Source organism: Drosophila eugracilis, unplaced genomic scaffold, assembly GCF_018153835.1.
Source record: "Drosophila eugracilis isolate 14026-0451.02 unplaced genomic scaffold, ASM1815383v1 contig_2154, whole genome shotgun sequence".
Lineage (NCBI taxonomy): Eukaryota > Metazoa > Arthropoda > Insecta > Diptera > Drosophilidae > Drosophila > Drosophila eugracilis.
The window spans coordinates 8,415,105-8,429,486 of NW_024573038.1; the positions used below are offsets into that span (position 1 = coordinate 8,415,105).

Below are 14,382 nucleotides of genomic sequence, written 5' to 3' on the forward strand. Positions count from 1 at the left end.
TTTGGTTTGGATTTCTATGGATATTTCCTATGCTTATTGCAAATTTATACGTTTTGTATCTATACATTTTGGCAATCAGTAGGACGGCCTTTGACTTAAAATAAGGTTTATAAATTAATTCAGTCTTAATTTCATACAAATCAATCAATCTATGTATCATTTTCGAACACCTGAAATGGTCAAACCTAAGCATCGCTTATAGAACCTTAAATACTTTTCGTGCCTGAAAGGAATTATAACAAATTCTCCAATTCGGCCAATACATTTTCCGGTCGGAGCATTCCAAACGGGCTGGTTGGGATTTGACCTAGTTTCGTTTAGTTTGCATTGCCCGATATTTGTTGTTGCTGGTTGTTCGGGCTGGCCAGGCGAGAGTGTTGATAACGGCTATAAATTTCCTACCTCCCTCAATATAGTGCTCCGTTGTCTAGGGCCCGAACCAGAAAATGGGCCTCCCTAAAATCCCACGCACTCTCGCTCTCCCTGGCTTTTCCTATTCCTCTCTCTCTCTCTTACTTCGGAAAGGGAAAGTCCCGTATCTGTCTTATCACACTCTCGAAAATATTGTGTCTTTACAAATGCTCATACGACCTGTGGGTCGAGCTCCCAGGCATTATGCGCATGTCCGGCTGAGGAAAAGCTACTGAGAATTTCCCCCTAGAAAGTTGCCAGACGGCTGGTGCTTAGCCATCAACTGGGAAATACTTCAAAATATTATATTTTATTTAGGTCATATATTTCGGATTCCAACTGAAATCACACAAGTGATAGTGGAAATTGGAAAACTCTGGAAAGAACCTTTACTATTATATGGAACCCATATTTTGGAGATGGATCATCGATACGGTGGCAACGCCAGCCCGGGAAATTTGGTATGTTTTCCTGCTGTCTCGTTTGTTTTTTTTTTTGTTCCTTTTCATATTTTTGGCTTGGCGCTCTTCGTACAAAATTTGTTGTATATACGCTTTTCGGCTCTCGAGCGGAGACGTTGTCGTGTTGTTGGCTGCCTTTCCCAATTCCGTTTGGCACGAGGCGCGCAAAACTCTCGGATCGGATCGGTTCGGATCGGAAAGATATACGCGAATCGGTGCTATATAGCCAAAATATCTGTATATTCATGGCTGAAAAGCGGCCTCAAATTGGCATAAACAAATTGGCGTAAACAGAAATTGCATTCAAGTTTTTGTTTGCAACCTGCGGGGCGGAAGTTTACAACAACTGAGGATTGGCAAATAAATTTCTAAACTCAAGAGTTGGTCATTCTACAAAATTTTATAAACTAGGGTAAGTCTATGGGCACCATGATGTGTAATTAATCAAAAGACAAGAAATGATGTATACAAAACAGAGGCGAGCAATTGGCCAACATAAATTGTGTATCCATAAAATACACAGACACTGGCAAATGAAAGCCTGTTCAAAGGAAAGTTTTTCCGACTGTATATGTGCGGGTGTAAATATGTGTGTGTGTGTGTGTGTGGTTGAGTGGGAAAGTCGTTCACTGTGTCAGTGTTTCATTGTATCATCAGCTGGGCATCCATCGCGCATACGCCGCATTGTCAATTGTTACGAGCACTCACGTCCATTTCCCAGCTTCGCCCTTGGCACCAACTGGTTGCCCCAGCGACCCCAATCACCGCCCACTACCTTTTCCGAATCCCAGAATCGCGTTCTTGATATTGGCTATTGGCCTATGCCAAACCCCATGAATTTAGCAAAGGTCTCCTCTTTCTTTTTTGTCAGCAATTGCAAATTTGTTTCCAACTGTTTGCCGTTCTGCCCTTCGCTACTGCTCCACTTTCATTCAGCTTCAGAACACCCACCACCCCGCCCTTTTCTGTTTTCCCCGCCGAACATGGAACATGTTGCGTAGGGTTTTTCCTCTGCCAGCCCCCACCTCCAGCGATTTTCCTGCGTGTCGAGGGTGAGTTTTTCGCCTTTTTCGCTTTTTTCCTTTTTCATGTTTTGTTTGCATTTCGGGAGGCGTCGCTTTTGTTCACATCAGGTTCTCCTGCCTAGTGGGGAAAACCCAGTTTTGAGTTCACAAAAATTTGATTTCCTATGGCAGCTCAGAGAATTTGAATTCAACTTTTATTCTACGTGTTATGTTACCTACGTGCCTAGTTTTAATTATATTTTGTAAATATTTTGTATCTTCTATAAGTGAGAGAAAACTTTTTTAGCTGTGAGTCCCCGTTTTATAAAAAATATATTTGTTCTTAATCAGATGCAGAATGTACACAGTTTGAGCTAAAGAATTTATTGAATGAATTTCATGTGTTGGTAATTGTTAGGAGGATGCTCGCCACCTTCCCCTTCATTGAATATTTATTCTTCGAAATGTATTGATTTGCTTGGCATATTGCCAAAAGGCCAGAAAACAATTTGGGCCGTCATTTTGACTGGCCGAGTCATATATTTCGTTGCTGGATCTTCGCAGGGGATGGATGAGTAATGCAGTTTTCCCGCACCAACACAAAATAACATTCCTTTGTATTTGTGTGTTGTCTCACGGTATTCGGTGTGCCAGCAATCAAATCAAATGATGTCATTTGCCGTTGCGAAATGCTGTCCTGTCTAGCGGTGTCTATAGCCTCTTTAACTTATAGTATAGAGCGCTCTACCACATCGTCCACCCACAGAACAAAGACCCTACTATTTATGAGTCAGTCGGAGTCACGGATTGGAGGTGCCAAAGTGCCACAGGCCCGTGGCAAATTGAATTACGCATCTGGACTTGCAGCTTAGGGGCTTCAAGTGGGAAGTTCAAGATCCAAATCGGATTTGTTACAGTCTAAGATTGCTCATGTCTTGTAGATAAATCGTTACAATAAATGGTAACTTGATTATTTCTAGGAATAGATAAGGTTTGTGATAAGGCCTAAGGTATCTGATATTAAACCTATAATGTGAAGTTGATCGCGTGATATTTACTCCTCAGTACTTTCTTACATATATATTTCGATTCCGCTTCTTTGATTGTTTCATAATCTTGCAGTACTTACACTTTGGCTCTCTGTTTATGGGCTAATTTTAATGAACCACCTCATTAGGAGCATATAAATAGAGAAGCCATCGCACTGGCTGTGAACTTTTCCTGGTCCGCCGAAGAATGTGGCAAGTGTTTTATTTTTGAACATTGCGGCGATTGCAGGTGGAATTTAGAGTTGGCAGCGGATCAGGAAGCGAATGGAATTAGAATAAGATGGGTTAAGTTCGATTTCCACTCCATGGCTGCTATTTCTTTCCCATGGAATCCATTTCGTTGTTTATTTGCAGTTTCATTTGTTCGATTATTTGTTTTGAACAACGCATATTCCGTGCTGTTTACCGGCAGCCAACAATGTGAGTAATTATGTTCGAATTCAACTAATTAAACACTTTTCCCACCCGCCTGCTTTTTGGGGTAAATATCGATTCTGCTCCACTTTGTTGATGCTGCTAATTAAATTTCCCCCTTATGAATGCAAATATTTGATTCGGGTCGGCGATCATAAACGGGTTTTTAGCGATCCGATTATTATGTTGATCTTGGGGAAATGCGTGTACAGTGGGCCCTGTTGTGTCATAGCCGCCCAAGCAACAGCAATGTCAAGGCCGTTCGTGAGGCGAACTTCGAGTGTTAACTGTTTTTTCTCATCTGGAGCTTCCGCTTTACATGGGGACTCATTAGCAGTCTTTGCTGCTCCAGCAGCCACACATACAGAATACATATGTAAACATTAAAGTGGCCTGTGACTATGCGGGGGGAGGTTGAAAAGTAGTTGGACCTAGTTTTTCAAGTTGTTAAACTATTAACTGCACTGGTAATAAATTATCTACAAGCAGTAAGTCTCATAAAGTTCTTAAGGTTCTTAAATACAAATTCGATAAAAATAGTTATAAATACCATAACAAGCGTTTTTATCTAATCGCTGTGCTGTGCCTGTTCAGCTGGCTTCCCCAACTTCTGTGGCAGCCCTCGCTGGCTGCATAAGTACTTGTGCACACACAACAAACTCGAGCAGCTTTGCAGCTTTGTCCTGGCCTTGGCCGCTGATAATAACTATTCTGCTTTTCTCCCAGCCCTTGGAGAACTGCTCTTTGTTGCTATTATTACGCCCTCGCTCGGATGTGGGCATGTACTTTTTATTCTCAGTGTGCTATTTGCATTGCTTATCAATAAGGCGAATTTCGTGCGTACACAAAGCGCCTGCGACAATTACAGTTGTCAAATATGACACTCCCACACCACCTACGCCTCCCACAACCACTCCCCACCCACTCAAAATAAATCGAACTCTCCACCCACTCACAATCGCCGTGCTAATTGGTTCATCCAACAGTGAAATCTTCTTCTCCGGCTGTTGGTGCTCCCTTTAACTCTGATGTTTGCCTCTTTGGGCACACAAATTGATTTATTTGCTTGATATTTTGTCCACCGAATTGAGTTGATAATTCGAGTTATGAATGATTCCTGAGGCTGTCCAGCGAAGAGCTTGAGCTCATTTCCGCTCGACCTGCATTTGGGCAGTTTCCCTCGGGTTTTTGCAACTTCAAAGTAGTGTGGAAATGCGGGCAGGCTTAACTTTTATGGGGCAGCTTAAATATATATTTAATGCTGATTCATATTCAGAATTCTAATTTTTTGTGGAACAATCAGCTTGGTTTTTTTTTTGTGACATTTTATTAAACAAACAAGCTTATATCTTTTAAGAAAAAATGTTTACTCATATTTGAGAGACACAAAGAATGAGGTTTTTAAAGTTGTTTTTGGAAATTTGATATTGGTAATCGGAATAATACTTCAAGAATGTTTTACATGCTTACACGTAGTAATAAAAGACTGTGACCATCTTATGATTAAACATAATTTACTTTCTCTTAGCCTTATCAAAATTCTCCTCCTGATCAAAACTTTTTAATAAATTGATAAAAACATAAAAATCATTCAAACTAAAACCTGCGTTGTTGCTTCAAAAGTAAATTCATACCTTTCTTGAACATTTAAAGACGACGCATTTCTTATGTTGTAGCCACGAATTGTTGCATTTCTTACTGCTCGACGATCATCATGACGCATTTTGCCGAACAACCCCAGTGTTTTCTGCCTACATCGCTGCCCCTCGGTCGACGTCGCAGTTTGCCAATGGGATTGAATAGCAGTCGCTATTTCAAACTCGAGGCGTTCGGTTCGAAATCGAGCAAAAATACGGAACTCACTGCCCCGAAAAACTGGCCCAGTCAATTAGTGTGTGTGATTTACAATATTAGAAATTATTACAACATTTGATAGCCAAAAAGTATAAATCAAAAGGTTCCTGGACAGACATTTTGCCGACATATCGCGCAGACAGTGGCAAGCCAAAGTAAATCGCTTTCGATTGATTGATGGAACGGGTCGTCTGTTGATAAGCAAAAGCCAAAAAAAAAAGTAATAATAAAATGTAAGAAGTGCACGATATAAATGATTATTTGCGATAGTGAAATCGAATGACATGTGTGTTGTAAAGTTCAAGAACGAAGAACGAACAAGGTCTGGGTCTCAAATTTGATTTGAAGACACCCTACCCTACCCTACCGCCACCTACACCCTCTTAACAATATCATATATAGAGCAGGGCTGATAAACAAAAGACATTCAACTTACGAAGCCCAAGTGCTAATTCGAAGCCTGTGCTGTACATAAAAGCCATCTTTCGCTGTGACTGCTCTGCAGATGATAAACGCCTCATGACAGCCATAAATTTATTTGCATACGATAATTTATTTATTGCACTATCAGACTATCACAAGTCGACACAGTTCCCCGCCCCCCTCTGCGGTTCCTTGGGTAAACATTTAAATATCAAGTCTAGAAAGCAGGGAACTATACTTGTAGCTCGGTCGGTCGTCAACACTTCAAGACCGATTCCCTCTTCCTTACAACTGTTCAAATATCGCCATATAATTTCATTTTTTTTGTTTTTATTAATATTTCCCCTCGAACTCTGTTTTTTTTATGCTATTTTAGCTCTGCTCCGCAAATTTGCCCGCAATCTTTTTGTGCCACAATTAATTTTGTTTGCATTGTACTTAAGGCAATAACAAGAACAGGAACTATAAATCAAACTTTCCAAATGAACAAAGATTTCAGTTCAGAATGTCTTTCCTTGAAATACGCTTAGATACGAGTGTTTACCTTTGAAGAAAATGAATTTCTTTGTGGAGTTCGTGAATGAAAGAAATTAGAAATAATATAGCAAACAGACTTAAGGAATGGAATGTTTATTTAATCTTATGTGATATCATTTTCAAGCAAGCGGTAGGCTTCTTAAAGATTTTTATAATATCTAATGGAAAATATGTACTATATTTCCAGGAATAGCTTTCTTCCTAAAGGGATGTGAAAAGTTAATCTAAAATTTCATGCTTATTGTTTTTACTCCTGGAAAGCCTCCTTTAAAGCTTTGAAAAACTATGTTATCTACTATATATTGGCCATAACAGCGGCATATCGTCGTAACAATCTTATCGCTCCCAAGCTCCTAACTGCTTCCTTATTTAAGGTTCATGTGACCTAATCTAGAGGAACATTATACAACTACATAAACGTGAAAGTTTTCTATGAACTTCAAAAGGCAATATAAATGAAGTTCCATACCTTCGATTTCATATTCAATACTTAAAGTCTAAGGAATCGATTTAAAGTTAATACCCGAAAACCTTTACAAACACTTTAAAGCTAATTTAGTATTCATGCCCAAAAGACATATTTCTTCCACCCCCTTAACTACCATTCAAATTTGAATATACTGACTTTAAAGGCTTAAGTAAATGAAATAAACGGATTTCAATTCGCCTAAGTAACCATTAGGTATTTGTCAATTTTGATTAAGTACTGTACTGTGCTGCCTGTACTTACGCGTACTTATAACTTAATCACCACGTTTTGTACTAAGTAACTACTCCTATCATTGGTTGGTATTTTTCGGGGGGAATTATAACATCACGCGCGAAATTTGGCTGTCGATTTGGTAGCAGTGCAACCGTTTTCGATATGGGACATGATTTATGGCCATAGTATGATGGATTGCAGCCGAGTTCGAGGCAATCAAACGATTAGAACATATGGCTAACTGAAAAAGTCGCCAAAAAAAAGGGTTTGGGCCTCCGCTGGTTGGCTAATTAGTCGGCATTTACTTTCAGATAGTGAGCCTAATTTATTGTCAAGTACAAAAATCAGCGATTAAAGGCTGTTTAGACACCAAAACGATTTATGCTTTGAAGTGTGCCAATTGACTGATAAGCGGGCCAATGAATCAATCAGTCAGGTGGGAAAGTACTTACAACGACCATTAAAACACCAATACTACAGATTTCCCACCGTGGCGAAATCGGAGACCGTCCAGCATGACTAACTGGCCATTCGCAAGGGTCGTAAATTGTATCCACCTATTTGGAGCAGATAAAAAATGTATTTCCCTCGGAAAACTAGTGATAGACTAGAAGTTCCACCCTATACCTCAAGCTCTTTTTGATTTTAAGGCACATTAAGCTTCGGTACTTGAAATGAAAGCGTTGGGTAGTACTTAGTACCTAAATCTGATGTCTTAATTAGTAATAAACTAGCAAATAGTAAGAAACAAGTTAAAACATTTGATTTAGAAGGTAGGATTAACTAGTAGCTATCCCAAATTTGGGATTCTGTTTGTATTGAATTTTTGGATTCATTCTTTTTGAAGTTCTTAGATTTCAAAAATATGCTAAACTCAAAACTCTTTTTAAATACTTTCAGTTCTCCAACAAAATCACTGCCTTTAACGACAGGGACAGCTTAGAGCCTCGTCCCGGCAACAAATACCGCCAGAGACGAATCGAAAGCCGTTTGGAGGAGCATCTGGTCAAGGAAAAGCGTATCACCAAGTTCCCGCTAGTGGGAGCCCTTGTTCACAAGGCACTGCGGCGTCGGGAGAAGGAGAAAGATATCACAGATCCCAAAAACAACAACGACGATAGGGAGCCAAACAGAATGGTGCTACCGTTCGGACTTGGCCCAGATGGCCACCACGTGGATGCCATACAGAGTGCTCCGGCGCCCAGTGCCCCACCTGCCCACATGATACCACCAGCCTATTCCCGTGGTCAAACCAACATCTACACAGGCGTTCCAATCATAGTGAATCCCTACATAGACTTCATCGTGGTCAACGGTGATGATCGTTACATGATCCGTTGCGAACGGAAATCGGTGCTCGAACGGAGCGTGGAGCTGGCCAAGCTTATACATGCCGGTCCAAATAGTGGACGTAAGAGCGATAACCACTTCCAGATACTCAATGTGGACAAGAACGACTTCGAGCTGATCGTTCGCTACATGGAGAAGCACTTCATCCCCTATCGCGATCACAAGCACCTTCTCAAGATACTCGAGCTATCCGATCGCTTCAACGTTCCAGATCTGGTGAGTATATATATATTAATATATAATAAACCAAAGATTAATTAATAATCATAATTTCCAGATCATCTACTGTATTCGCGAACTTGATCTCAGAATCTCGTGTGCCACCGCTTTGGACATCTTCAAGGCGCTATGGTTCTACCAGGGCATTGCCCTGACCAACCAGCACCAGACAGTGATCACCACCCAGGAGACGGGTCAGCAGCTGGCCAGAAAGAAGGCAACCAAGGCGAAGGCGGCGGCCAAGCAGTTGGCGGCTGCCAAGGCATCCCAATCTACCGAAAACGGAGCCGATGGCGATGGAGCCCAGGTCAACCTCATTCCAAATCCGAATCCCTTTACCACCGAAGACTATGGCGTGGCTCTGCTGCACAACACACTCCAGCTGATCGATATGCATGCAGAACTGCAGCTTTCTATGGCTGAGATCAGTGATCTGCGTTTTGAGGAGCTGGAGACCTTGGTGAAGAGAGACACCTTGCAGCTGAGATCGGAGGTAACGCTGTTCGAATGCCTGGCCACGTGGAGTCTGGCGGAGTGTGCCCGTAAACATATTGATGCCACGCCGGAGAACCGGCGTACTGTCTTGGGACCTCTATGCCTCACACCTCGTTATTTGCGAATGACCGCCAGCGAATTCCGACGCTGCTGCGAACGCCTGGAGCTACTGCCACCCACTGAGATATCACTCATCAGCGATGCCCTCGAGGGTGAGTAAACTTTATCTTTATTTGATAAGTATTTTGGTCCTATCTATGGGAGTTCAGTGAACTGTACAAGCAGATGTAGTTTATCACGACAGCGTGAGAGAATTGCGTTTACGATCTATGATCTTATCTTTATTCTTATATGAGAGTAGAAACAGATATGATTTGTTTTCATTCTAGTAACAATTAACAATTAACGATTTAATAAGATTATTCAATCTTTAATATGAGTCATAATATATTTACTACTGTCATTTGTTTTCTTATTACTTATTCATAATGTTGTAAAAAGTTAGACTTGCGATAAGCTTTAAGGTTTTTTTTCAGAAATCATTTACATTCAAACTTTATGAATCACTCAACCAAAGATTGAGAGTCTTTCTCTTAGCTGTGAGCTTTAAGTATAAATATTTGTTCAATTCCAGGCAAAAAGCTAAAGAACCTCACCGATCAGCAGGCGGAGCTAATGGAGAAGTTCCGCCAGCCTCGCGCGGAGTACGCGCGAATGCCCGTGCACCTGAGCGACAGGAGCAGTCCCAAAAACTATCCCAAGAAGATGCGACTGGCGCACGAAGGACGACCCACGGAGGAGGGATGCTGGGAGAAGGTGGGAATGAATTGTCTGCGCGTCTTTGTCTGCATATTCGACTGATCCGAGCAGTCAGATGGGGAGGAGGAGGAGGACGACGACGAAGACGAGGAGGATGATGATGAGGAAGAGGACGAGGATGAGGGAGAACGATCCGAAGGCGGCAATAATGGAGGTGGCAGGAATCTCCATAGAGACGACGGAGGATGAGATGACGATCCCACATAGACTTGTTGCATTAAACGAATATTAGCGCTTATGAATTACTTATACATAGAGTTAACGACGATTACGTTAGTCTTATGGGGGACAAGTAATGGCCATTACAGTGGCAGTGATTTTATAGCAGCCGTTTCTAACAATACTATATAGTGTTATTTATATATATATATACACGCCGATATATATATATATGTATATATATACGATGTGTGTAGGTTGAACTGTCGCCTGCGAATCGATTGGGTTTTTGTATTTACTCGCTAGTCAAATGGAAACAATGGAAATACCAAAACTTTTATACAACTTTATGCGACGTTTTGTAGCTGGACTCAAAATACAAACATAATATTACAGAATAAAACCGAAGAAAGTAAACAAAACTAAAAACTAATTACAGTACTTAGGAAATTACTGCATACTGCTAGGGATATCTCACACACATACACACACACACACACAAAGTACATCAAAGTTAATAAACACACAAAAATTATAGTGCAAATCGTATTTGGGCCCGGCCATAGCTAAAATTCATTACTATTATTATTATTATTATTATTAATTGTTTAATATACTTTTAACTGTTGTGCAAATGTCGACAAATGGAATTTATATATACACTCACGAGCATTCATACGATACACAGATATAGTAGATACTATATATTATATAGAGAGAAAGTGCGTTGAAATCAGAACTATGTTGCCGTTACTCGGTTCTTGGCTTTAACTCCTATAACGAAGTGCTATAGCTAAATCGCATAAATAACAATAACAATCAGATAAGCATTAATCATAGCGAATTACTTATGTAAGCACACACACACACACACGCAGATGGAACACACAAATTGTTAACAGATTTATGCATTTTATTAGTTAATGTTTAGAACAAAGACGCCTCGAATCGTTTTCGCCTATGTTGCCATGCGTTTTCTAGGCTGAAAATAACAAAATTCCAGTGCGAAATATCAATGAAGCATAGCATCAACCACAAAACAAGAAATACATTCAACAAAAAAGTAGTTAAAAAATAATAAAGATGTACACAATTTTCTAAAATATTTCAATGACAATTTTTAATGGTGGGAATAAATTTAAATATATTTTACAGGCTTGCAGGTTTGATAAAACTTATTTACATTGGAAATTTACCGTAGTGACGAATGCGTGTAAAAAGCTTTCTGAATGGTTTGAGTCAAAATAGGTTAGTACTCTAGCAAAGCTTAAAACCACATGAAACCTTGCTAGACGTTGACAGATATTACAACGCCGGTTATAAATTTCATTTTCTATGGTTTGAAGTTCTTTGACTGACAAATGGAAACGGGGAAAATACAAATCTATTACAGGACTTAACATAAAGGAAACACACATCCAGCTCTTACCCTTCAGGACTGTGTGTTATTAATTCAACTTTCCCTAAATACACACATCTCATCCCATCCAAGTCATGGCCATCTTTCACTTTTGCTCATTCTAACCCTCATCAACTTCATCAGCATTCTCCATTCTCCCCGCCCTAGCTACTATGACAACATCGCTGGCTTAGCTGACCAAGTCTAGACTCTGGACAGGACTTCACTGGCGGAAAATCCTTGCCAAACCGCACACACTACTGGTTACATACTGGCACTTTCCCCAAGTATAACATTATCATTGTATGCATTCGGGGGCTTACCGCAAATGCACTCACCCGAGTCCAATTCCCTGCTCTAGCTCTAAGTATTCCTCCAACTCGTCGTCCGCATGTGCATACAAATGCCATATAATAACAAAACAAAACCCGCTGTGGAAAACTTGCATTTTTCACTCCCCCAGCTTGGAAAATTTATGATTTTATTTCACGCTTGCTTTTCATTAACATTCCCTCTTTTGGCCAGACTCTTTTTCAGCCATTTTTATGGCTTCTGTGTATGCGTGTGTGTGTGTGTGTGTATAGTGGCCAAAAAATTATAAGTTCTTTTTGTTGGTGCCGTTGCTGTTGCTGATGCTGCTGGGTAATTCCCAGGGTTTGTTGCTGCCCTGTCTGACGCTTGTTAACCTTTAGCCAGTCCCATTTTCCTTTGGCGTTTTTCTTTTTTTTTTTTTTCTTTCGACCCACCTCCACTTGCATCTTTGCTTGGTTGCCACTAATTTTGCACACACAGACGATGACAGTGGCCCTGGGGGCTGTTAAATGGGTGAGGGGGCGGGGCGTGTCCCTCATCTAAGGGGAAATCTCCGCAAAAGTTATGCACGAGGAAGAACATGGAACATGTAGCAGAGCCACAAATTTTCTATATTTTTTCTTATTCATTTTTTTTTGTTGTATAGAAACTGCCAGGAAAAAATGCTGCACTGCCCGCAGCCAGTCGGCGGCGGCCTTTTGGCAGCGACTCTGCTGACCGCACATATAATTATTTCGCATATATGAAACATGAGTGCAGGGGGGGTGGCCATGTAGATTCACATTCAACCAAAACTCTCAAGGCATTTTTCGCATATTTTTTCACAGAAATCAGCAAAAGTGAATTAGTCCAGAGCAGGGGGCCAAAAAAGTAAGGGGCCAACCTGCATTGCAGTTGGCCACCTAATGAAAATTGTTGTGAAATAAATCATTTTAAATAATTTTCACTCTCCATGACTGCCTGTGTCCTGTGTGCAATGTGAGAGTGTGTGTGCATATCCACATGTGTGTGTATGTGTATTTGCTGGCTTTGGGTTGCCAAAGTTTAAATTGAAATGAAAGCCAAGTAGCTGCAATGGACTTTGCACTTTGCCTGTTACTTCAGCCGTGCCTAACTTTTTTGCAGCTTGCTAAATTGCGCTAACTGACCAAAGCGGAAGTTTCAATTACACCTACACCAGTACACGCGCACACATGGTTAGATTCACACACACACACACTCACTCTCGCTTTGGTCTAACAACATTGACCTACACGGCGTATGCGTGTGCTGATATGACGCATACGCCCCCCCATGGGCCACCGAACTCTCTCCCAACAGCCAAGGCCACAAATCTGTGTTAGACCCACAAAACTGCTGCAGTTTGTTAGGGTGAGGGGCATGGTGCATGAAGCAGGACCACCAAATTATAGCCCAAAGTTGGAACATTACTTGCAGCAACTGACATTTTTTGTATACCTTGTAGTTAATACCCCTTAATTATTCAGCCTGACTTTGTGGCAATGGCTGGTTTTCGGGGTTACTCTTAAAGTTTTTAATGAGTTTCAAGCTGATTAGATTAGATTTATAACATTCGAATATTGTTAGCAACTCAATACTATTAAAAATTTCAATATGCCCTAACATTACCATCAAGTCCAAAGGGAACCCCACCGCAAAAATCCTCTAAACTGACTTTCTACCACTTTCTTGATGCCCTGAGGGTATTGTAAAGTCCGCCAAAGTGCTGTAAGGTCTAGTTCGCAGTACCTACAACCGAATGAACCTAAAACGGATATTACTTTATCAAGCGGCATAAAAAATGAGCCAGCGTAGATGCGAAGGGGCAGCCGAAAAAAAAAGAAGAATAAAAAATAAGAAAGAACGGAAGCAATCAGCGAAATTTATTGTAGAGTCTTTTTTTTGGCGTAACTGATGAAGTGAGAAGCTGAAAGACAGTCGAGGCCAACTCGCGGCAGCCAATACAAATGGGGTGGTGGGCGTTACGGAAGCGACAGCTGCTGTTAAGTGGGAGAGTGCCACCCAGCAAGGCCATCTAACCCCCCCCACTTTTTGCCTTAAATTCACAGTCGCGGCGTGCTGCTTTTTATTGCTTTCCTTCTCTGCTTTTAAGGCAAAGGCAAAGGCAAACGCCTAAATATAAAACCAGTTGGAAGTCTACTTATACACCGCTTACACACCGACACCGACACTAACACCGACACAGACACAGACGGAAGGTACCCACACAGCCACACGGCGATTTGAATGCAAATGTTGCAGCCGGAAATGAAACCGACAATGCCACTTATTTATCTTTGTACTTGCGGCTTTGATTTTGTTGCGGCTTTAAGCTGTCCTGTTTTTGCGATTTAATTAAACGCTTTAACTCTGTTGACTTAGGCAGCCGCATAAATTGTGATTCATAATTAAATAGCCAGGGCGTAATAGCAACAACAACAACAACAATAGAAAAAAGGACAATTAAAATTTATAGACGTTTGCATTAAATAATTGCCAGATAGCCAAGTTTGTTTTCAAGCTTATTAAATATATACAGAAAAAAAACAGAAGAGGAAATCTCTCTCCAAAGACGGGTTTTTTTCCTCCGGGCCTTCCATTATCCTCGAGAGTCATGAAAATCGCAAGTCATAAATGTTAAAATTGTGCCATCCAAAGTGAAGGAAATGGCAATGGAAGCTAAACAGCAAAATACCCATAATGCAGTCAAGGCAAAGAGAAAATAAAACTGGAAGAGGCAGTGGAAGTGGAAGTGGAAGTGGAAGAAAAAATA

General features: G+C 40.8%; 1 protein-coding gene across 1 annotated transcript; it reads left to right on the plus strand.

Moving 5' to 3' along the window:
* The first annotated feature begins 733 nt into the window (after window positions 1-733).
* Window positions 734-9,977, plus strand: LOC108114674. Its single transcript, XM_017225756.2, has 4 exons — window positions 734-872; window positions 7,757-8,422; window positions 8,484-9,132; window positions 9,555-9,977. The coding sequence occupies exons 1-4, from the start codon at window positions 831-833 to the stop codon at window positions 9,779-9,781; spliced, it is 1,584 nt and encodes a 527-aa protein (XP_017081245.1). The 5' UTR covers window positions 734-830; the 3' UTR covers window positions 9,782-9,977.
* Window positions 9,978-14,382: the final 4,405 nt, after the last annotated feature.

Bases quoted from the DNA above. Each gene is read 5' to 3' on its own strand.
- LOC108114674 (XM_017225756.2), top strand. From the start codon at position 831: ATGGATCATCGATACGGTGGCAACGCCAGCCCGGGAAATTTG. The intron at 873-7,756 runs GTATGTTTTCCT...AAATACTTTCAG, and splicing joins ACGCCAGCCCGGGAAATTTG to TTCTCCAACAAAATCACTGC. The intron at 9,133-9,554 runs GTGAGTAAACTT...GTTCAATTCCAG, and splicing joins CATCAGCGATGCCCTCGAGG to GCAAAAAGCTAAAGAACCTC.